This window comes from Artemia franciscana, chromosome 7, assembly GCF_032884065.1.
Source record: "Artemia franciscana chromosome 7, ASM3288406v1, whole genome shotgun sequence".
NCBI classification, from domain to species: domain Eukaryota; kingdom Metazoa; phylum Arthropoda; class Branchiopoda; order Anostraca; family Artemiidae; genus Artemia; species Artemia franciscana.
In genome coordinates this window covers 9,611,956-9,635,242 of record NC_088869.1, presented here as the reverse complement: position 1 = coordinate 9,635,242, position 23,287 = coordinate 9,611,956, and the positions used below count along the sequence as shown (strand labels likewise).

The following is a 23,287-nucleotide window of genomic DNA, read 5'->3' as shown; positions in this document are numbered from 1 at the left end:
TTTTTGTGTTTTTTGTTGTTGTTTTCTTCCCCAGGGGTGATTGTACCGACTCAGTGGTCCTAGAATGTCACGAGAGGGCTCATTCTAACGGAAATCAAAAGCTCTAGTGCCCTTTTGAAGTGACAAAGAAAATTGGAGGGCACCTAGGCCCTCTCCCACGCTCATTATTCCCCAAAGTCACCGGATCAAAATTATGAGATAGCCATTTTATTTAAAACAGTCGAAAAATCTAATAACTATGCCCTTGGGGACAACTTACTCCCCCACAGTCCCCGTGGGAGGGCTGCAAGTTACAAATTTTGACCGTTTTTTTGTATATATTAATGGCTATTGGGAAGTGCACAGACGTTTTCAGGGGGATTTTTTTCTGGTTTGGGGGGGGGGAGAAGTTGATGGGGGGTTATGTGGGAAGATATTTCCTTGGAGAAATTTGTCATAAGAGAATCAAACAGTTCGTGGTAACGAACTGTAGTAAGGAGCGACCCGGCTCAATAGTAAACGAAACTCTGAAAAACGGAATTTTGAAGCTAAAATATACATCAAAAGAATCAGATTTTCATGTTGATTTTAAATATATAAGTCTCATCAAATTTAGTCTTTGTCATCAAAAGTTACGAGCCTGAAAAATTTGCCTTATTTTAGAAAATAGGGGAAAACACCCCCTAAAAGTCACTGAATCTTAACGAGAATCACACCATCGCATTCAGCGTATCAGAGAATCCTATAGCGAAATTTTCAAGCTTCTATCTACAAAATTGTGGAATTTCGTATTTTTTGCCAGAAGACAAATCACGGGTGCGTGTTTATTTGTTTGTTTGTTTTTTCTCCCCAGGGGTCATCGTATCGACCAAGTGGTCCTAGAATGCCGCAAGAGGGCTCATTCTAACGGAAATGAAAAGTTCTAGTGCCCTTTTTAAGTGACCAAAAAAAATGGAGGGCACCTAGGCCCCCTCCTACGCTCATTTTTTTTCCAAAGTCAACAGATCAAAATTTTGAGATAGCCATTTTGTTCCGCATACTCAAAAACCATAATAACTATGTCTTTGGGAATGACTTACTCCCCCAGAGTCCCTGGGGGAGGGGCTGCAAGTTACAAACTTCGACCAGTGTTTACATATAATAATGGTTATTGGGAAGTGTACAGTCGTTTTCAGGGGATTTTTTTGGGTTTTGGGGCTGGGGTTGAGGGGAGGGGGCTATGTGGGAGGATCTTTCCTTGGAGAAATATGTCATGGGGGAACAGAAATTCAATGAAAAGGGCGCAGGATTTTCTAAAATTACTATAAAAAAACAAAAATAATAAAAAAAACAAATAAAAAAAAACAAATAAACATGGAAATTTTTTTCAATTGAAATTAAAGAGTAGCATTGAAACTTAAAACGGACAGAGATTATTACGCATATGAGGGGTTCTAAAAATACTTTAGCATAAAGAGCGAGGTATTTAGGAGGAGATAAATACCTCGCTCTTTATGCTATAGTATTTTTAGTAATTTCGACTATTTATTCTACGGCCATTCTGATTCAGGGGTCATTCTTAAGGAATTAGGACAAAACTTACGATTTAGTGTAAAGAACGAGGTATTAACGAGGGTACAAACCCCCTCATATACATAATAAAAATTAATGAATATAAAAGTTTGTTACGTAAGTTAATTCTTACCTTACGTATATTTTTTACTAATAAAAAAATTCGTTAGAAATTAAAATTTATAGTTGCCTTTTTATGTAAACGAAAAATTGCATGGCAACTAGGCCTCCTTCCCCATCCCTTATTTCTCAAAATCGTCTGATCAAAACTAAGAGAAAGCCATTTAGCCAAAAAAGGAATTAATATGCAAATTTCATTTTAATAGTTTATATGTGGAGAGCCAAAATCAAACATGCATTAAATCAAAAACGTTCAGAAATTATATAAAAAAAACAAGTTTTTTAAATTGAAAGTAAGGAGCGACATTAAAACTTAAAACGAACAGAAATTACTCCGTATATGAAATGGGTTGTCTCCTCCGCAATCCCTCGCTCTTTACGATAAAGTTTGACTCTTTGCCACAATTCTACTTTTTAAAACAATTAAAAGCTTTAGCGTAAAGAGCGAGGCGTTGAAGAGGGGACAACCCATTTCATATACGGAGTAATTTCTTTTCGTTTTAAGTTTTAATGTCGCTCCTTACTTTCAATTTAAAAAACTAGTTTTTTTTTATATAATTTCAATTAAGCATGAGTGAAAAAATGCACAATGAAAATGCGTATGAAAAGTTTTTTCAACTGAAAGTAAGGAGCAGCATTAAAAATTAAAACGAACAGAAATTATTACACTTATGAGGGGTTCATCCCCTCGTAATACCTCGCTCTTTACGCTAAAGTATGTTTATTAATTTCAACTATTTATTCTACTTCCTTTTTGATTCAAGGGTCATTCTTAAGGAATTGGGACACAATTCCAGTTTCAGTCTAAAGAACGAGGTATTGAAGAGGGTGTGAACCCAGCCATATACGTAATAAAAACATACGAATATAGAAGTTCGTTGCGTAAGTTAGTTCGTAAGTTACGTATATTTTTACTAATGAAAACGTTCGTAAAAAATTAAAAGTTCTAGTTGCCTTTTTAAGTAATCAGAAAATTGGAGGACAACTAGGCTTCCTCCCCCTTTCCTTTTTCTCAAAATCTTCCAGTTAAAACTATGAGAAAGCCATTTAGCCAAAAAAAAAATAATATGCAAATTTCGTTTTAATTATTTATGAGCGGAGAGCCTAAATCAAAACATTCATTAATTCAAGAATGTTCAGGAATTAAATATAAAAGCAAACAATTTTTTTAAACTGAAAGTAAGGAGCGATATTAAAACTTAAAACGAACAGAAATTACTCCGTATATGAAAGGGGCTTTTCCTCCTCAACACCGCGCTCTTTACGCTGAAGTTTCTTACTTCTAAAAAAAGTAGAGTTAAGAAAAAGAGTCAAACTTTAGCGTAAAGAGCGGGGCGTTGAGGAGGAAAAGCCCTTTTCATATAAATAATTTCTTAGACCACACTGCTTAATAATTGAAAAAAGGAAAAAAAAGTTACTGGAACCTGTAAAATTAGAAGAAAATGAATCAAATCAAAAACCAAATTACATAACTTTGCCTTATATCCCAAGGTTGTCACAGAAATTAAGGAAAGAATTAAAAAAACATAATATAAAAACAGCTTTTAAATCAGGACAAAATATAAGCTCATGGCTAAATAACGGAAAAGATAAAGTTCCAAGAAATATACAACAGGGGGTATACAAAATTCCATGCTCTTGTGGTAAATTTTATGTAGGTAGAACACAGCAGAATTTAAAAAATAGGCTACAGCAACACAAATATGCGATAGATTGCTCGCTAAGACAAAATAAAAAACCTGATACTTTTGAATCCGCTATAGCTGGTCACGTGTATAATTTTCCTCATCATAGTATTTTATTTGATCAGACAAAAATTATTGATAAGTCTGTAGGACTTTTACAAAGTTTCAGAGAAATTATAGAAATAAAAAAGATTATCTATGGGGGTATTAGTATCAATAGAGATGAGGGGGAATTTAAAATAAATTCAATTTATAATAGTTTAATTAAAGACCAGTCAAAAACTTCAATGAGTATTGGTTTGCATAATTGTCCTGAAACAAGTAATAACCTTGCGAACGGAGGTCAAAGCATGGTCAATGCTGTAAGAAGTCAACAGACGGCAGCTAAAATAGCAAATGAAAAAATCCATTCAATTTATAATTCATAATTGTGTTTCATTAACCTGTAAGATTTTGATTGGATTTGGGGGTTGGGTGACTCTTTTTCGTATTGTTACAAGTATTTATATTTTTCATTTTTGATAGATCCCCATTTATACAGCGATTGTGGCAGAGGAAAGTGCCAATAGAAACAATTATTGCAGTTTTTTCTAAAGTTACAGTCAAGTGCGGGAGTGTTTGTTTTAAAAATGTGAGTTCTTGTTTCTTTTATGTTTGATTGTTTATATTTTTAGTTTGGTTTAGTTGTCGTGGCATTTTTTAAAATGTCTTAAAAATAGTCTTAAATTGTTGTAATTTTCTCCCTTTTTGTTTTTTTTTTCCCGTTGAGAAAGGCTCCCGGAGGTGGGGCCGAAATATTCGGAGTATTTTTATTTTTTGTTAGTTAAAGTGTAGTTTTTATTTTATTTTGTTGTCACTGCTTTATTTATAAAAAAATTAAACCCATTTTTTCTTCAATTATTTGTTTCCTTTTCATATACGGAGTAATTTCTGTTCGTTTTAAGTTTTGATGTCGCTCTTTACTTTCAGTTAAAAAAAACTTGTTTTTTTTATTTAATTTATGAACGTTTTTTAATTAATGCATGTTTTTATTTTGGCTCTCCGAAAGTGAATAATTAAAACGAAATTTGCGTATTAATTTTTTTTTTGCTAAAGGGCTTTCTATTAGTTTTGATCAAATGACTTAGAGAAAAGGGCTGGGAGAGGAGGCCTAGTTGCCCTCCAATTATTCGGTTACTTAAAAAGGCAACTAGAATTTAAAATTTTTAACGAAGGTTTTTATTAGTAAAAAATATACATAACTTACAAATTAACTTACGTAACAAACTTCTATATTCGTGTATTTTTATTATATATATATGATGGGGTTCGCACCCTCGTTAATACCTCACTCTTTACACTAAAGCTTTAATTTTGTCCCAATTCTTTAAGATTGACCCCTGAAACACAAAGGTAAAAAGGTAAAGAGTGCGCCATTAGACTTTACAGTCCCTACCGGCGGTGCTGATCTCCGTTTCTTGGCCCTTCAGAAAGGCTGTAGAATAAATAGTTAAAATTACTAAAAATACTTTAGCGTAAAGAGCGAGCTATCTAGGAAGAGATGGACCCCCATATGCGTAATAATCTCTATTCGTTTTAAGTTTTAATGCTGCTCCTTACTTTCAGTGGAAAACACTTTTTCATATTTATTTTTGAATTGTTTTTTAAAAACATTGCTAGAAAATCTTGCGCCCCCTTCATGGAATTTCTCTCCCCCATGACAAATTTTTCCATGGAAAGATACTCCCGCGTAGCCCCCTCCCCTCAACCGCCCCCCAACCAAAAAATCATCCTGAAAAGGTCTGTACACTTCCAAATAATAATTACTGTATGCAAAAGCTGGTCAAAGTTTGTAACTTGCAGCCCCTCCCCTGGGGACTGTGGGGGTGTAAGTGAGCCCCAAAGACATAGTTATTATGTTTTTCGACTATGTTGAACAAAATGGCCGTCTCAAAATTTTGATCCGTTGATTTTGGGACAAAATGAGCGTTGGGAGGGGGCCTAGATGCCCTCCAATTTTTTCGGTCACTTAAAAGGGCACTAGTACTTTTAATTTTCCTTTAGAATGAGTCCTCTCGCGATATTCTAGGACCACTTGGTCGATACGATCACCCCTGGGAAAAAAACAACAAAAAACAAACAAACAAACAAACAAATAAACACGCCCCCGTGATCGGTCTTCTGGCAAAAAATACTAAGTTCCACATTTTTGTAGATAAGAACTTGAAACTTCTACAGTAGGGTTCTCTGATACGCTGAATGCTATGGTGTGATTTTGTTAAGATTGTATGACTTTTAGGGTGTGTTTCCCCTTATTTTCCAAAACAAGGCAAATTTTCTCAGGCTCGTAACTTTTGATGAGTACGACTAAATTTGAAACTTATATACTTAAAACTTATATATTTAAAATCAGCATAAAAATCCAATTCTTTTAATGTAGCTATTGGTATCAAAATTCCGATTTTTGGAGTTTCGTTAACTATTGAGCCGGGTCACTTTTTACTACAGTTCATCACCACGAACTGTTTGATAAGTCACTCCTGCTTGGTGTCGCTTTTTGTTCAGTTTTAATGACTGAATTGGCAAAACACAAATCGTTACGGTTACATTTGCGTTAAAATTGACCTCAAACACCATCAATCGTCTTACCCCCGTTACATAGACAATATTTTAAAGCTAAATTGGAAAAGATTTCTGCTAGAAGAGGGGATAGATATATTTACAAAATTTCTAGAGTTATTTCTAGAAGTAATTCTGAAATTACAGCAGAAAAATCACTACAATAATTAAAAAATTCCTTCTTTGTATGTGATTTTGTTTATACTATTTTTTCTTAGTTGTCCTAACGAACGAATTCGACAAAATACAGGTCTTCACAACTACGCTAGCTTTATAATCCTGTATGAACCCTTTCTAAAGCTGAATAAGAAATTCTATCTAGCAGGAATAGGGCTTGCAATAAAATGGAGAATTGTGACAGGAAACTTACTGTAGTAGCATCATGAATTTTCGTTATATAATGTTTAATATAAATAGTGAATTATTTTGAATACTTCGATTTTTTCTCACATTTTCTTCTATAACATATTTAGCAAAAGAAAGGACTTCAGAACTACGCTGGTAAGCTAAAATTCCACTAAATGGACTACCAGCTTGGATATATGCAATTTAAGGTTTGGTTGGAGAAAAGTTTTGAAAAGAAGGAGGATTCAAAATACAGGAAACAAGAAAAAGATCAAAATGTCTAGGGAACAGAGTCTCAAAGGAGTAAATCCATATAGGGGTATATAGAGGGGAAATAAATCAATGTTAGGGGTATGTATTTAACTATTATTTATTGTCACTATATATTAAGAACTACTGCTGGACTGGTGATGTAAATTGAGAACTACCACTCCACTGCCACTCCGTAATAAAATCAATATAAACACGAATAGGATACGTACTTATTTTTGCTGATGAATCTTCTGCCATTTGGCCTAGAAAAAAATAATACCATGAAACTGACGAATAAAACTCATCATTATAGCAAAACCATAAAATGAAATGGGCTAGACCCCAAACCTTCACATAACTGTTTAAGTGTATTTGGCTTAAGAAGGTAATAGATGAAATGAAATTCATCTCCTATTACTGTTACTAACAACTCAACGCAGCACCGAGACGCCTGAGGCTTACACAGCTAAACTCGGTCCTCCCCTATCTTAATCTATTCAAAGCCTCCCTCTTCACACCTTCCCAAGATGTTCCCATTTCCCTTAAATCTTTCTTTACGACATCATCCCAACCTGCTGTTCGAAATACGGTCAGTCAGCCGGGTACCCAAAACGAACCGTAGGCAACTTAACGGGAAAACATCTAACAAATCTTCCTCCGTTTTTCGGAGTGTCCATGCTTCTGAACAATATTTGACCACTGTCATCACTGTAGCTTCCAACATTCTAATCTTAGTTCGCAAACTTATCTTCCTGTTCGTCCAAACTTTTCTCTAACTCCAAAAAATACCCTTAGTCTCGGCTATTCTACTATTAACATCTTCACTGCTCCCACCGTCTCTATTAATAAAACAACCAAGGTAAGCAAAGCTGCCCATTCGATCGATCTTTTCATTACCCAACTTTACCTTTTGACCTTCACTTTTACCTAGCCTTAAGGACTACAATAGGTTGATATATCATTTTGTATTTTAAGTTTCAATAAAACATAAAAATTCATACAAGAGTCACAGCTTCAAAGAACAAGCAAAAAACATTATTAGTTCCTTAGCCATTCACTTGCTAAATGGACTAACTTTATAGATGAAACAATAAAACAAGGAAAAAAGTGCTCACACACAACTGGTCTTGATTATGATTAACAAATAATTTTTGGGTAAAAATTATCTGGATTTTTGTATTTCATAGTAGGGAATATGTACACTGCAAATTCAAATTGAGGTTTTGGACTCCTATTAAAAACCATTTGCATGTACAATCATTTTTGCTTTCGTCCAAAGGTGGAGCTTTTAGGAGCTGGAAAATAATAAAAGAAAGAGGGCTTTATTTTTCTAAGACACGATGCCAAGATATTCAAATTCCGCATATAAAGGGATTTAAAGAGTTTAAATTTTACAAAATTAAGTTGTTAGTGGTTAAGGGGATTCAGTGACATTTGAAAATAGTCCTTTGACTTGCTTTACTAAATTAAAAATCTTATATTTACAACTTAAGAGATTATAAACTAGCATATAATATTAATGTTAGCCAGTTTAAGAGTAGGTTGAAAGGTTAAGTTCTGTTAAGTTCTTAATGATTTGGATTTAAATTTATTTAGTTATCTTTTTATATTTTATTAATTATGTCAATCTTTTACATTTTATAGTTTGATTTAGCTGTGAAGTATGAATATATAGTAGTATTAGGTTATAAGGATGGAAACAACCTTCATACATAGCCCAATGGGTTTCACCAATGATTTTTGAAAGATGACTTAGGTAGGCATTGTTTTTGCCTAATATGTAGTAAATATGTTGATCTCTCTCTGTGGGTTTCTAAACGTGTTTTTGGGACGAGAGAAAGTTGTTTGTTTAATATAATAATTTCGAAGTATTTCCAATAGTTTCCAATAGAATCCAGTCTAATAATAGAGTAGTACCGTTATTCCCAATGGGGGGCACACGCCCCACCAATGGGGACAATATTTTGTTGGGTCGTGGGCAGGATGTGCATTCTTCGGCTGACTTTACTCTAGAACCTTAATTAAAATAACAGTATTTTTCTTCTGAATGACCTGACATTCAAATGCATTTAAAAAAATGCATAAAAATGCATAAAAATGCATAAAAATGCATAAAAATTTTAAAAAGCATAAAAAAGCATGATAGTGTTGCAATGAAGTTATACATTTTATAAAACTGGGGTGGGTGTAACTCATCCAATGTAACTGAGCTTCTGTGCTACTCAATCCCATTAAACTAAACCCTTGTTCCACTGGACCTCATTTAAACCAAACGTCGATGACACGTTCGGGTACTAAGTATTTTTTTTTGTAATTTCAAAGAATTTGTTTTGTAATTAATTTCAGTGTTGAAATGACGATAATGATTAACGAATCATTCTATCATTAGCTTCTAGCTGATAGCTGAATGATTATCATTAACGAATCATTCTATCATTAGCTTCTAGCTGATAGCTGAATGATTATCATTAACGAAACAGCTTTGCATTCGGATGAATTTTTTCACTTTTGATGAATTCATAATTCGAATTGTGAATTATAATTCATAATTTTGATGAATTTTTCATCAAATTCATTTTTTCACTCTTTTTCATTCTTTTTCACTTTCATTTCACTTTTTTTCACTTTCTTTTTCACTTCATTCTTCTCATTTTTTCATTCTTTTTCTTTTTGATGAATTCATAATTCAAATTATGAATTATAATTCATAATTCGAATTATGAACTATAATTCATAATTCGAATTATGATGAATTCGATTCGTCAGCGGCTCTGGTCACACTTGCAACTGCGGTAAATCTTGATTAGCACCCACCTCCCCCCTGTCTCCCAAAAATTTTTATTCCAAATTAAAAAACATCATTTGTTAGCAAAATTATATGCTCGATATTTACCGAGCTTCTCCGAAAGAAATACAGGAAACAAGAAAAAGATCAACATGTCTAGAGAACAGAGTCTCTAAGGATTAAATCCATATAGGGGTATATAGAGGGGGAAATAAATCAATGTTAGGGGTATGTATTTTCAACTATTATTTATTGCCACTATATATTAAGAACTACTCCTGGACTGCTGATGTAAATTGAGAACTACCACTCCACTGCCATTCCGTGATAAAATCAATTAAAGCTTTTATCAAAAATTTTTTCCTTACTTTCCACTTGCAAAGGTGACTGGATAGGAAACTATTCAAGAGGGCACTTTGAACACCAGTATGAGGATTTTCGATCATAAGGATTTCAGTGGCAAACTATTTATGGTTTAAAGGCTTTAAACACTTTTGAAATGACGCTAAAATAGGATTTTGGCATCATAAGGCATTTTATGATGGTGTTGTCATGTGGAAATTGCAAAACGCATGTAAATGTGACTATTAGATTTCAAATAACACTAGACAGCTCTTTATGATATTCTAGTGCCCTATCAGTAATGGAGAAACAAAACAGAAAAAGAGAGACTGGTCAGTGTTTCCGGAATATGTTTTTGAAATAAACTTTTACTGTTATTTAAATAATAGCTATCATTCCCGAATCAGCATTAACGGGAAGTTTTCCATACGAGATAGTGGTTTTTAATGTGTCTTTAATATTTTGGCTACTATGGGCTTTCTCTGTACTAGCGTACACCTATTGCTGCAATCATGACCTTCAAGTGTGTTAGGGCCCTGGGAATGAAGAACTCTGCTAATTTTCAAATATATAGGAGAGAAGGATAAATTTTTATTCTAAGAAATTTTTTGTCGCAAATGTTTGTAAAAGAATTGCTTCAACAGTTTCCGAGGGTCTGTAATTTTTTATTTTAAATAACGTAGGAGCAAACGAATTAGACAAACTGATTAACTTACTTAGTGGGATGGAGGTAACTGTAACTCTAAGCTTTTCAAAAAACATTACATAATATCTTTTGATTTACCACACCCAAGGAACAACCCCTGACTAAGTAGTACCTACGAGTTTTGACTGTTTTTAGCCTATGGGTTTAAAAACCCTTAAGTAAAGAATTTGAACTAAGTTCATTTGTGAAAGGTGTGTTCAATACCGGCAACTTTAGATGAGCGTTTTTACCCATTTTCAGAAACGTGTCCGGTATATGTACTACCAATCCATAAGCATACAGCTTAAAGTATTATTTTTCTAAATCAAAACTAAACTGCCAGTTTTTATCACCGTTCACTTTTCTTCAAATCTAAAGTTTTTTATATTATTCTTTGTTTTGGTTGCATATACCAATGCTACTACGACTGCTACTGGAACCAATGTAAAAATTGTGATTAACAATTGACAGTACTTTGACAATCGCAAAGTAATTAGCAAAAACATAAAAAACCGCTTCAACGTCGTAGGAGGGTTTGAGGGGGGATGGTAGATCTCTCCTCTTTAGAGTAATCTGTGAAGGATTTCCTTACAAAGTAATTGCTCTTGAATTTGATACCTTTTTAATAAATTGTCCTGTAAATATAGATTTTTTCCTATCAAAAAAGTGCTAAATAGTCATTAAATAAAAAAACAACAATTTTTTTTAACTGAAAGTAAATAGTAACATTTAAAGTTAAAACGGACATAATTATTACGTTTATGAGGGGGTTTGTCCCCTCGTCAATACCTTGCTCTTTACTCTAAAGTATTTTTAGTACTTTCAAAAGAGCTATTTATTCTAATTGAAAGGCCTTTGTGATTCAGGAGTCATTCTTAAAGAACTGGAACAAGATTCGAACTTTATCGTAAAGAGCAAGGTATTGAAGAAGAGGTGAGCACCCTCATATACGTAATAACTTATGTTAGTTTTAATTTTTAGTGCTGCTCCTTACTTTCAGTTGAAAGACTTGTTTTTTTTATTTAATTTCTGATTGTTTTTTAAATAATGCTGGAAAAAACGGAGCCCCCTTCATGGAAAATTCTCTTCCCCTATGAAAAATTCCTCCATTGAAAATACCACTGGGTTGACATGATCACCCATGGGAAAAAAAAAATTCAAATAAACACGCATCCATGATCTTTTTTCTGGCAAAAAATACAGAATTCCACATATTTGCAGATAGGAGCTTGAAACCTCTACAGCAGGGTTATCTGATACCCTGAATCTGATGGTGTAATTTTCATTAAGATTATTTTACTTTTAGGGTGTGTTTCCTCCTTTTTCGAAAATAAGGCAAATTTTCTCACGCTCGTAACTTTTGATGAGTAAGACTAAACTTGGCTAAACTTATATGTTTAAAACCAACATAAAATTCATTTCTTTTGCCGTATCTATTGGTATCAAAATTCCGTTTTTTAGAGTTTCAGTTACTATTGAGCCGGGTCGCTCCTTACTTGTAGTTCGTTATCACAAACTGTTTGATTATGCTTGTCTGGAAACAAGCTATAATCACAGGAAGTTACTTTTATTTGAATTATACAAAAATCAAATGGGAAATACTGTACAATTAAAATACGCATAAACGAAGTTTTTTTACAATCCAAAATAAAAGTAATAAAATAATCATAATAGTAAATAACCAAATAACAAAATAAAAATAATCCTAATAAAAAGCAAGACTTATTAGAGTTAAGAAGTCAGGCAGGTAAGAATTATGATTGTTAGATGTGCCGCAATGGACCCCTGTGGATTATTTTCTGTATATATTTCTTCAATATTAAAATATTGTAATAGCTATTGCTGTCAGTTTTTATCAGATTGATTTATCCAAAAAGTAGGTTTATAGACAGTGGAAATTGTAAAAAGGAATAGAACTACGCTGTGTCTATAGTTCCGGCCCTTGTTTATTTATACCACATACAAATTTAAATGAGGCAAAAATTGATTTTTTAATTTCAGAATAGAAAGAGAACTTACTTTAAAAGAAGATCTAATTGCGAAAACTTTGTCTTTGTCTTTTTGATCTCTTAGGCCTTTCTTTTTCTCAGCACAACCTACATCCTAATTCAGTACTGTTTAACCGTATCGAGACTCGTTTCTGAAAACATCTGTTTTCGATTTGTATCCAAATTTCCATCGCTAGAGTTGAAAAAGACATCAAAAGAAGATATATAGTCACGAGAAGTAAAAATTTGGAGTAGTCCCTCGTGAGGCTTCTAGTTATCACGTAAGGACATCAAATATAGTCGTTATGATTAATTGACTACTACATCAATCAGAATTGAAACAATCCTTTCCTTTTTTGCCTTCAAGAAAATAGAAAACTGTAAGAAATTGAAGTAGTCTGTTGTGAGACAGCTAGTTCTCATGAAAAACTTCAAATATAGTCACTATAATCAATTCACGATGAGCTCTATCGGGACTTGAAAATATACTTTCTTTTTAGCTTCAAAGAATATGAAAACTATAGAAAATGTTGACCTTAATTGTTCGTTTTTTAGATGCAAATTTATAAGAAAAGATTAATAAAAACTTTAAGTATAATGGCTTACAAATATAAAAGAAGAGAACATAATAAGGAAATACAAGTACAAAAAATGACAAACTGCCGTAAAGGAAGGGAGCTTAAAATAAAATTAAAATAGATTGAAAATAACAAACAAAGCAAAAAAATGATAAACTAATTGCAAAAAAGATGTTGAACAAGATACATGAAGAATAGAAGGTTAGCGCACATAAAGTATAATAGACAAATGGCAAACATAGTGAAATAAAAGGGGAAATCGAACCCAACAACCTTTTTTATGTGTGGGAATAATTTTTGCATTTATCAATTTAAAAAAGCATTTTCCAGAAAAGAAGTTTTTCAAAGACAAGTAAAGACACATAATAAAATAAAAACGGCGAGAAAAATTTTCTTATAGTAATTCGAGCTTAGAACCAACATCAATCAATGCAAACTAATCAACAAAAATCAAAACGAATTGAAACAAAAAAAATAATTCCATTAAAAATAAAGATAATATACAGTATAACAGAGGAACAGATGAATTCTGAAACGAATAGAAAATGAAAAGAAAAATCAAGTCAAACTAAAAACAAATAAAATTTACCGCATGTAAAAGTCGTAAATTTGGTAAAATGTGACAAAAGTAGTAAACGACACAGCATTCGTAAGGGATTCTGATTAATGGATAATTCGTCTGAGCTTCGTCCATTTTGACGGGAGTTTATGGGCTGAAAACCTCTTCCTAGCTGATTTTCCACTATGGATTGCCTCCCTGAAGTACTGTATGAGATATGAAGCAAATCTAAAGGCTATTTCCATGCACCACAAACTAATTTTTGAACATTGGACCTCATTAATTTCGAAACTCAATGTTTTGGACTTTAATTTCGAAAAAATTACGTTTCTTCTCTTTAAACAAAATTATGTCTCAAGCATGGCCATGTCCAGGGGGGAGAGGATTACCCAGTTTGAACCCCCCCCCCCCTACAAAATTTTCATCCAACTAACAATAAAGTAGCAAGAATATTTTTTTAAAAAGTTTGGTGTATTTTGTAGTTTTTTGTGCCCCCGCCCTAGAAAAAATCCTGGATACAGACATGGTCTCAACTTACTATGAATACTTAGAGATAAGACTTAGACAGGGAAAATTTAGGTTTTGTCAATAGATTTCAAAATACTTCAGGTTGAACTAATAATATTTTTGAACTGATGGAGATTTTTATAGCTTTCATTTAAGTAAAGCTTACCTAAGGCATGCATTTAGAGCAAGTCCCATTAGAGAAATATCGGGATATACAATATACAATACTGGATCATTGTCAGTAGGAGAGACACAGACACATGTTGTGCTATTTTCTGGCGTCACGAACTGATACAACCTAATATTTTCCAATTTCTAGTCTTAGTTAGGGCTCTATTGGCCTGGCTTACATTTAACTTTAAAGCCGATCGAGAAATACCTCTAGTTCTATGCTGTTTTCTAAATCTAGGTTCGGAAAAAAACTGTTTTTGGTCCTTTTTGGGCTTAAATGGCCCAACACACTTCTTTACAAAAGAATACTTTTGGCTAACGGGCTGGCATCAACAGGTTCCAAACTTATAGGGAAAAAAATAGTTTTTCTGCCCGTTTCAAGCCTTCCTAAGACCAGTTCCCTCTAAAAAAAAATGTGTGGTCACCATAGCCTGAAGAACGATCTTAAAAGTTTCAAAGAAACAAATAGTCTGACAATTCTTAAAGAAGGGAACATGCCCTTGAAGTAAATAATCTTAATATTAGGGTCTACTTGTTTGGGATCTATTAGTAGTTTGTTTCTGGGCCCAATTCCTTTACTGGGCCCAATTTTTTCGCTAATATTTTTTTTGTCTTTTTTTGTTAATCGAGATCCTTTTCACCCAACGAATTTCAAACATAAACTTTAAGCCAATCCAAAAAAAATCTAGGTCCAGTTTTTAGGGGACCCTTGTCCCAATAAAAATTAATTTTTTCATTTTTGTCTTCTAAGCCCAAGGAATTAAGGCTGTAAGCTTCAAGCTTTATGTTGGAAAAAAGTTTTGAAGCCCTTTTTCAACTTATTTTTTCTTCTTTTGCAATGTTACCTCTTGGCCCAAGGACTTAAAGAAATGAATTTTGAGCTGACAAGAACTTTTTTTTGGGGTGGGGGATTGACTTCCTGTTGAACAGGAAAATTGAAGAAGTAAGTTCCGATCTGATCAGAAATAACATGGATTATCTCCCTAAACAACGACCTTGTCATACCGACAGCACACAAACCCTTCAACGTTGAAAAACTGAACAACAAGGAAACAACACAAATGTTCCAGCTAGAACGTTCAAATAGATTCAAGTCCTGCAATCGGAATTAGAACCAAATACTTATGTCGAAAACATATGGAAGAAACTGAAAAGAACGCACAGAGAAGTTGCAGAGGAGAAATTAGGCTAAAAGAAGAAATAGAAAGAAAGATGGATCTCCGAACGGACCTGAAAACTAATTGATGCAAGAAAATCAGCCAAACTCTTCATTCTGTCAGCCTCAGACGCATCTGAGTGAGTTGTTTTGCAAGACTAACAGAGAAATAGACAAGCAAGTAAAGAAGAGTATCCGAACCGACAAGAGGCAATTTATTGAACATAGAGCAGCTTTAGCGGAAAAAGCAGCAAAGAAGGGAGATTCAAAAATAGTCTACAGATTAACCAATGATATGATTGGAGTCAAGCCTAACAGGACTAACCTAGTAAAGGACGAGAATGGAGCCCTTTGATAAACCTTTTGAAGATTGTCGAGAGGTGGGCAACCCACTTCTAGAACCTACTAAATAGACCAAGAATTAATGACCGAGATATAATTCCTGACACTCTATTTATGATTTTTGATATAAACGAAGATCCACCGTCTCCAGAAGAAATCATAGCCGCCGTCAGAAAGCTGAAGAATGGAAGAATGCCAAGAGTAGATGGCATTACATCTGAGATGTTGAAAACTTCAGTCCACGATTGTATGATAGTTTGGTTGCGCTGCTAACTCAGATATGGAGCGACCAGAAAGTGCCCAGTGACTGGACGAAAGGATCCATTATTAAGCTCTTCAAAAAAGACGACGCGCTTGTTTGTGGCAACTTTAACATAATGTTGATACCTAGTAAACTTATGTCAATTATTATACTATAGTGCCTACAGCAGAAACTGGACCAACATCTTCGTAATGCTGGTTCGAATGCTGGTTGAAGAATCAAAGGAATGGAATAAAAAGCTGTATCTCCTTTTTACTGACCTAGAAAAGGCCTTTGATTTGGTTAACCGAGAATTATTATAGAAAATCCTTAAGCACTAAGGAATACCCCCTAAGATAGTAGACCTGATTATCACCCTGTACAAAGAAACAGAATGCTGTGTGCAAGCAGAAAACAGAGTTACAAGATAATTCAAAATCATTACTGGTGTCAAACAAGGATGTGTATTATCGTCACTTTTATTTACAATGGTAATGGACTACATACTCAGACAGTTTACGGGCTATGGAGCAAACGTCAACAGCAAGCAGCTTGCAGATCTTGACTTTGCAGATGATATAGTACTGCTAGAAAACGCCAAAGATCGATTAGAGCTGCTATTCAATGAAATCTCAGAAAAAGCCCGAGAGGTCGGATTGTCGATCAACGTCGACAAATATAAAATTATGTCCACATCTGGCTCCCTTAGCTCTTCAATGCTCCGATAAAGATGTTGAACAGGTCCAAGAATTTAAATACTTAGGAAGCTGGATAGAAAATACTCGAGAAGTAATATTTGAAATCAAGAGAAGAATTGGACAAGCATCAGATTTGAAAACATTTGCCTTCGGCGGATCCTCAAAATCAGTTGGCATCAGAAAATTACTAATAGGGAAATCCGGCTTAAAACGAACCAGCTCATAGTGACCGAAGTTATGAAGAAACGAAATTGAACATATTTGGGTCATACTCTACACATGCCCGAAGCAAGACTTCCCTCAAGAGTGTATCAGTGACAGCCTGAAGGAAGACGAAGACGAGGCTGACCAAAGCACACACTGCGAAGGCAGCATGATTGGGACCTGACAAAGACCAACTTTCACTTACTCCACAATGGAAAGATATCACTGAAGCCACACAGCTTCGTGATGAATGGAGAGGCTTTGTCGATGCCCTATGCGCCAAAAATGGCTCAGGAGGACCTAAAGTCTAAGGTAAACTTATAAGTGTTACCGTTTTTTTTTTGAAGGACCAAATATAATATGTAGTTTTTCCTCTTGCGTGCGGATTTCCATAGCCGAAGAACTAAGAAAGTAAGTTTCCAGCTGATCGGAAAAGTGAAATTTGGCCTTTTCTCGGGCTTCAGTTTTTGGGAACCCCTTGTTTTTTTGTTTTTTTTTCATTTATTCCTGTATTTGGGACCCCTTAGCTCGAGGACTTAACGATATAAGTACGATCCCAATATGGAAAACCCAGTGTGTCCAGTCTTTTTCACTTTTTTTTGGGGGGGGATAGCCACTAAACTTGTTCCGTATATTAGCTTCCTCTGAGCCCAAGGATTCACAACTGTAAGTTTCCAAATGACCAGGGAAAAATACTTTTTTTGTTCCTTCCTGGGCTGTGTACCTTCCCCCTCGCCCAAAAGAATTTGCAACCTTCTTACCCCAGCGAAGGATCCCCGTAGGCTTCAAGCCGATCAGACCCCCAAAGTCAGATGTGTCCACTTTTTCCACTTTAAAACTTTTCTATAAGGAGTTATCAAATTGCATTGTTTACGGTCCTTTACCTAGGGCTTGTGGGGCTTTTGTCATCTCTGGAGGCATATTTAATGGATCTTTGAACTGCTCTTGAAAAATGGTTATCTCAACATCTTGACCGGATATGGTAAGATGTTAAAGGAGGGACAAGTAGCCCTCCTGTATTTCTACAGATTACCTTCCAAAGCTCCGTGTATCACCATCCATATGAAGTGGTCAGGAGAAACAAAATATAAAAAAGTTCGTGGTAACGACCTGTAAGTAAGGAGTGACCCGGCTCAATAGTACCCAAAACTATAAACAATGGACTTTTGATACTAATAGATATATCCAAAGAATTGGATTTTTATGCTGGTTTCAAATATGTAAGTTTCATTAAGTTTAGTATTACTCATCAAAGGTTACGAGTCTGATAAAATTTGTCTTATTTTTGAAAAAAGGGGAAACACCCCTTAAAAGTCATAGAATCGTGATAAAAATCACATTATCAGATTCAAAATATTAGAGAACACTACTAAAGGGGTTTTATTTTTCATTTTTTGCCAGAAGATTGATCATCGCTACGATTTTTTTTTCTAAGGGGTGATTGCATTGACCCAGTGACCCTAAAAGATCGGGAGAGCGCTCATTCAAACAAAAATTAAAAGTTCTAGTACCCTTGTTAAGTGACCAGAAGGGCTAGAGGGCAACTGGGCTCCTACTCTTATTTTCCCTAAAACTATCTGTTCAAAATTTTAAGATAGCCATTTTGTTCAAAATAGCTGAAAAATCAAATTATTATGTCTCTAGGAGTATAATGACCCCCCAAAGTCCAATGGGAGAGGTCTGTAAGTTATGAAATTCGTCCATTGTTTGCGTATATTATTTGTTATTGGTAAGTTTAAAAACATTTATTGGGGGAATGGGGAAGGAATTGTGCTTCTGGCGGATTTCCATGGGGAGAATCTTCCTAGGGGAGGGAAACTTCTGTGGATGAATATTCCACGGGATATGTTACACGGGGGGATTTGACAGAATTATTATATGGTATTCTTTTTAATTGTATTGCATTTTTCTTTGCAAAGATTTTCTTTTGGGCATGTTCCGAGGGAATTATACAGGGGCTTTTTTCTAAGTGTTTTGTTTTATGGGAAATAATTTCCACGGAAAGGCGTATTTCTGGAATGATCGGGAAACCAATTACGATTAGAGTCTTGTCCAAATGAAAGAATGCTAAGGAGAATTCTTCAGGCTGAATCATCCGCAAGTAATTCCACATGGAGGGGGATTCTCAACCAGAATGGAACTTTCTTGAGGGAATTAGACGGGTGCGGAACACTTAACGTTAGAAAAAATTTCCAAGGAAGAGCTTTCTGTCAGGGGTAGGGGTATATTCCATAGAGAATGAGCCATATTTACCGGAATTATTTGGAAAAAGAACAGAAATTATTCCATATATGAAGGGTCACCCTCTCCTCAATACCTTGCTCTTTAAGCCAAAGCTTGACTGTTTGTCCCAATTGTCTCAATCAAACAGTTCGTGGTAACGAACTGTAGTAAGGAGCGACCCGGCTCAATAGTAACCGAAACTCTTGAAAATGGAATTTTGATGCCAATAGTTACATCAAAAGAATCGCATTTTAATGCTGATTTTAAATATATAAGTTTCATCAAGATCAGTTATACCCATCAAAAGTTACGAGCCTGAGAAAATTTGCCTCATTTCAGAAAATAGGGGAAAACACCCCCTAAAAGTCATACAATCTTAACGAAAATCACACCATCAGATTCAGCGGATCATAGAACCTTATTGTAGAAGTTTGAAGCTCCTATCTACAAAAATGTGGAATTTTGCATTTTTTGCCAGAAGACAGATCACGGATGCACGTTTATTTGTCTTTTTTTTCCAGGGGTTATCGTATCGACTGAGTGGTCCTAGAATGTCGCGAAAGGGCTCATTTTAACAGAAATTAAAAGTTCTAGTGCCCTTTTAAGTGATCTAAAAAATTGGAGGGCACCTAGGCCCCCTCCCACGCTCATTTTTTCCCAAAAGTCTTCGGATCAAAATTCTGAGATAGCTATTTTATTCACTATAGTCGAAAAACCTAATAACTATGTCTTTAGGGACGACTTACTCCCCCACAATCCCCGTGGAAGGGGCTGCAAGTTACAAACTTTGACCTGTGTTTACATGTAGTAATGGTTACTGGGAAGTGTACAGACGTTTTCAGGGGATTTTTTTTTGTTTAGGGGGAATATTTGAGGGGGACGGGGGTTACGTGGGAGGATATTTCCATGGAGAAACTTATTTGAAAAAAAACAATGAAAAAATAAATATGAAAAGTTTTTTCTACTGAAAGTAAGGAGCAGCATTAAAACTTAGAACGAACAAAAATTATTACGCATATAAGGGGTTTACCTCCTCGTTATACCTCACTCTTTACGCTAAAGTATTTTTAGTAATTTCAACTATTTATTCTACGACCTTTGTGATTCAGAGGTCATTCTTAAGGAATTAGGACAAAATTTAAGCTTTAGGGTAAAAAGCGAGGTACCGAAGAGGGTTGAACCCCCTCATGCACGCAATAAAAACATACGAATAAAAAGCTCGTTACGTAAATTAATTCGTAAGTAACGTATATTTTTTACCAATGAAAACATTTGTAAAATATTAAAAGTAGTAGTTGCTCTTTTAAGTAATCAAAAAATTGGAGGGCAACTAGGCCTCCTCCCTCGCTCCTTTTTTCTCAAAATCTTCCGATAAATTGCAATTAATTAGTATGCAAATTTTGTTTTAATTATTTATGTGCGGAGAGCCAAGATCAAAACATGTATTAATTCAAAAACGTCCAGAAATTAAATAAAAAAAACAAGTTTTTTAAATGAAAGTAAGGAGCAACATTAAAACTTAAAACGAACAGAAATTACTCCGTATATGAAAGGGGCCTTTCCTCCTCAACGCCCCGCTCTTTACGCTAAAGTTTCTTACTGTTTTAAAAATAGAGTTAAGAGAAAGAGTCAAACTTTAGCGTAAAGAGCGGGGCGTAAAGGAGGAAAAGCCCCTTTCATATACGGAGTATTTTCTGTTCGTTATAAGTTTTAATGTTGCTCCTTACTTTCATTTAAAAAACTTGTTTTTTTATTTAATTTTTAATAAGAAAGACCTCAATCTCTAGCTATACAATTTTTGATTGTAGCGCGTGCCAAATCAGAGAAATAAACCAGGGCAAAAAATAGGCAAAAAAAACCTAGAAACAGATAGTAAAAGCTTAAAAAGGTTTAGCTTTTCTTTGAAGGTGTAACTGTCTTTTGGAATCAACAGATTGTCGGAATCAAATGTAACTAACTAACTATTTTTGATTTTTTTTTGTTCGCCTTTTAAAGTGACAATACTAACAGAATTTTAATACTTTACTAAAAAACTAAATACTTTGATACAACTAAGTACACTCTTCAAAAATTACGATGTTCAGGTATGAGTATACCTCAGATTGATCCGAGAGAGAGCAAATTTTTCATTTGTTTGTGATGCTCTTGGTACTTCAAAGACTGGAATTCTTGACAAGCACAAAGAACACCATTTTTTAAACATTTTCTATCTTAACCCAACTTTTCAATAAAAGTACATGATTATTCAGGCGCCAATTAGGTGATCTTTAACTTTTTAATTATAAATTATTTATTTCTTTTGTCCCATCTTCAGGTCTGTTCGATATCTCTCAACTCAGAAAAAACAAATCCGACTCCTAAGAAAGTGTCTATCGATCACTCTCAGGAATCTGCGTGAAAAGGTCTCGAAATGTGTTTCTACCGGGAAAATAATTTTTCAAATAGCCGTTTAAAAAATATGATTTCTTGGATTGTGAATTAGATTTCAGCTTGTAAGTTGTTTATGTTTTAATTGTGTTTGTTGTAAAGGTCAGCTGTTTACAATTGAAACGTAATCGTTTAAATTAAAGTTATATGTGAAACAAATTGTCAGCAGCTTGGCTGGCTTCTGCCGAAATCTAGCATCTACATTTTTGAGATTTCGAGAAATTATAAGATATGTAGATAGAAATGCAAAATCTCATCAATACATTTTCCAAAGTCAGCTTAACATACAGAATAACTTTTTTTGGCCCTTTTTGAAAATGCAGAGACTAGGTTTTACCAGAGGTTTTTGGTGGTAAAGAACTGAACACTTTTTTTTCCTGCATTCACGGCAATAAAGTCTTTGGGGGGGGGGAGTATTGGATGTTTGATGTTGGATATTTTTTTTTATTATTATTAATAAATCTCAGTCTTTACCTTATCTCACTCAACAACCATAACCTATTACATATTCATAGTTTCATTTCTTAGAATAATCTTTGACTAAAATTAAAGAAAAACTGAGACTCCTAATAAAAATAATAAATAAATAAAATAAACTAAGTGGATTTTCAAATTTAGTTTGTCACCTTATCGGGTTTAATCCCCAAATGAAAATACTCGTATTTGTTCCTCATGTGTGTTGTCTTCATCACGACTTCAATCTGAAACTGGCAGCTCCGTTCTTAATTAACTAGAGAACAATTGTTTTTGTAATGAAATTAAAGATCGACAATAAAAATTAAAGCCAGCATAAATTATCCTGTATGTAAGACGGACTGCCCCTTCAACCCCCCAATATTCATAATATGGCGGCTTTTTTTCCAAACACTTATTTCAAGAACAATTTTTTTCACCACAGAAGCAATTGGAATGAGATAAAAGTGAGCAAAATCAAACTACTTCAGGAATAGAAGGACTAATTGACTTGGGTTTGGTTTAAACATTAGAATTCGCAAGTTTAAGGGTTTGAAATTCCAACAGGAAATAAACGTTTGCGATTACCAACCTACTATATTTATTGTACCCAAATATACTTTCAGTATAGCACTATGGGATTTAAGTGTACAGAGCGGGGGCTGAGGGCAGCCCACCTTATCTGCGAACGAATTTTATCTTAAATTTTAATACTGCTCTTACTTGCCTTTGATTTTTTTATTAATTCATTTTATTCAGTTTTAGTATCTTAATTAAACAAAAAAAACAAGTTTTTTTTAACTGAAAGTAAGGAGCGACATTAAAACTTAAAACGAACAGAAATTACTTCGTATATGAAAGAGGCTGCTTCCTCATCAAGCTCTTTACGCTAAAGTTTGACTCTGTCTCTCAATTCTTCTTTTTAAAACAGTAAAAAACTTTAGCGTAAAGAGCGGGGCGTTGATGAGGAAGCAGCCCCTGAGGAGGCGAGCCCCTCAAATGGGTAATAATTTCTGTTTGTTTTAAGTTTTAATGCTGTTCCTTACTTCCAGCTGAAAGAACTTTTTCATATTTATTTTTTCATTGTGTTTTTAAATAATGCTAGTAAATTCTGCGCTCCCTTCATGGAGATTTTCTTCCCCCATGACAAATTATCGATGGAAAGTTCCCCCAGCATATCCCCCTCTTCTCAACCCCTCCCCCAACCAAAAAAATCCTCCTGAAAACGCCTGTACACTTCCCAATAACCATTACTATATGTAAGCATTGGTCAAAGTTTGTAACTTGTTGCCCCTCCCATGGGGACTGTGGGGGAGTAAGTCGTCCCCAAAGACATAGTTATAAGGTTTTTCGACTACGCTGAATTAAATGGCTATCTCAGAATTTTGATCCGTTGAC

The 23,287-nt window shown here is 34.4% G+C and overlaps 2 protein-coding genes across 4 annotated transcripts in view; one reads left to right on the top strand and one right to left on the bottom strand.

The window, feature by feature from the left end:
- The window catches only part of LOC136028821 (uncharacterized), a 79,979-nt gene that overhangs the window by 44,319 nt on the left and 12,373 nt on the right, over positions 1-23,287 (bottom strand). Inside the window, exons 1-2 of one of the 2 annotated variants that reach the window (XM_065706744.1) lie at positions 12,362-12,474; positions 6,761-6,793 (exon numbers count right to left, since the gene is read on the bottom strand). In XM_065706744.1, the coding sequence (XP_065562816.1) occupies positions 6,761-6,788 (28 nt within the window). In that variant the 5' untranslated portion in view covers positions 6,789-6,793; positions 12,362-12,474. Of the gene's footprint in view, positions 1-6,760; positions 6,794-12,361; positions 12,475-23,287 lie in introns of those variants that run through there. The other variant, XM_065706742.1, reaches the window with a different exon arrangement.
- LOC136028820 (uncharacterized) overlaps positions 3,822-23,287 on the top strand; it is a 34,007-nt gene continuing 14,541 nt past the window's right edge. Inside the window, exon 1 of one of the 2 annotated variants that reach the window (XM_065706741.1) lies at positions 3,822-3,966. The gene's annotated coding sequence lies outside the window, so the exon portion shown is untranslated. Of the gene's footprint in view, positions 3,967-21,405; positions 21,502-23,287 lie in introns of those variants that run through there. The other variant, XM_065706740.1, reaches the window with a different exon arrangement.